General features: G+C 40.8%; 1 protein-coding gene across 1 annotated transcript; it reads right to left on the bottom strand.

Annotated features, from left to right (window-relative positions):
• Window positions 1-545: 545 nt before the first annotated feature.
• On the bottom strand, window positions 546-1490 carry LOC115284566 (olfactory receptor 1440-like). Its single transcript, XM_029931132.1, has one exon. It carries the CDS (start codon window positions 1488-1490, stop codon window positions 546-548), a length of 945 nt encoding a protein of 314 aa, XP_029786992.1.
• Between the last annotated feature and the right edge of the window lie 325 nt (window positions 1491-1815).

Raw genomic sequence — 1815 nt, 5'->3', positions numbered from 1 at the left:
TTTTTTTTTTGTTTGGAAGTTAACAAATCTTTGATCTGGTATAGCTGCTCTTGCTTTGGGCAAATCCATAAATGAAGAAAGTCATCCATTATTTCCAGAAATGAAATAATAGGTTAAATCTGAGAACCAACTTACTTAGGAAATTTGTTTTAAAGAGATCTCTCAATACTAATAGTAGTCTCTACCCTACCTAAAGTGAGTTGCTATAAAGACACATGCTGGTCTTCTGGCAGCCTTGACCCATACTGGCATCTCTGGTTCCTGAGGTAGAACACTAGGTAGGGATGGAATATTGAAGGTGAAGGGTCACACCACCATAACTGGCTACAAAAAAGTTGTAGATTGTTTGGCCTATTGATGTATTGGTTCATAACTGATGAAGAATGGAGATGTTGAGCTTCCAGTTATTTCTCATGCATTTTCCTGTCCTTGTGCCAATCACAGGTTTATATTGGAGAGTGAAGCAACTGTAATTCATCCCATAGTTAGAAGAGTTGTGGGTGAATGTTTTTTCTTGTACTGTACATTTGAAATAAATTCCATGATTAGTAACAACAGAAAAAGATTCTCTTCTTTCTTCTGTTTAGGGCATCTTTGATATCCTTGTTCCTCAAGCTGTAGATTAATGGATTTAACATTGGAATTATAATAGTGTATAAAACTGATGCCAACTTGTTTTGGCTCAGGGAATCACCAGAGTTAGGATACATATAAACAAAGATACCTGAGCCAAAGAAGAGAGTCACAGCTGTTAGGTGAGAAGCACAGGTGTTGAAGGCCTTGGACCTGCCTTCAGCTGAGGTGATCTTCAGAATGGTGGCAACAATATAACCATAGGATATCATGATAGCCAAGACAGATGTGAGTCCAAATATCACTGTGAGCACAGAGGTCATGATTTGAAAGAAAAAGGTGTCAGAACAGGATAGGATCAGCAACTGGGGAAGATCACAAAAGAAATGGTTGATGACATTTGGCCCACAGAAACGGAGCTGAAGTAAGGCACACAGCTGGACAAATGAGCCACAGAATCCAGTTACACAAGATCCCCCTGCCATCTGCACACAGAGGGTGGGCGACATGATGGCGGTGTAGAGCAGAGGGTTACAAATGGCAGCATATCGGTCATAAGCCATGGCTGCCAGGAGACAGCACTCACTCAGGCCCAGGCTAGAGAAGAAGAAGTACTGTATAGTGCACCCTGCAAAGGAGATGGATTTCTGCTTCTTGAAGAAATCGGAGAGCATCTTGGGTGCTATAGTGGAAACATAGCAGATGTCCAGCAAGGACAGGATACTGAGGAAAAAGTACATAGGTGTGTGCAGATGGGAGTCCACCCTGATGAGAGTGACGAGGCCCAGGTTCCAGGACACTGTCATGAGGTAGATCCCTAGGAAGACTGAAAAAAGGACGACGGCGAGCTTTGGAAATTCAGAGAATCCCAAGAGAATGAACTTCGTAACTGCTGTGCTGTTCCTTCCCCCCGCCATTGCATCAGTAATTCTAGGATAAGTAGGCAAAGAAGGGAATAAATCTTTAAGTCAATTGTTATCCGAATTTCTATTGACACCTTCTGCTCACACCAAACACAAAGCCAAGAGAAATATAGAGCTGTTTTAGAAAAAATAACCCTGGTTAACTTTGCCCCTAAATAGTTACAACGGTCCTGCACATCAATTCTCCCACATGTAAAAGAGGATAATTTCACCAACCACTTCCCATCTGTTAATTATTGGAAAAACAATTTCCTCATGGAGACTTGTTCTACTTAAAATACCAAAAAAAAAAAAAAGGAAAGAAATAAAAATTAAAAAG

This window comes from Suricata suricatta, unplaced genomic scaffold, assembly GCF_006229205.1.
Source record: "Suricata suricatta isolate VVHF042 unplaced genomic scaffold, meerkat_22Aug2017_6uvM2_HiC HiC_scaffold_1010, whole genome shotgun sequence".
NCBI lineage: Eukaryota > Metazoa > Chordata > Mammalia > Carnivora > Herpestidae > Suricata > Suricata suricatta.
Note: the sequence above shows the minus strand (reverse complement) of the source record. Positions and strands in the feature narration are given on the sequence as shown.

Coding starts and splice junctions, on each gene's coding strand:
- LOC115284566 (XM_029931132.1), bottom strand. CDS start 1,490: ATGGCGGGGGGAAGGAACAGCACAGCAGTTACGAAGTTCATTCTCTTG.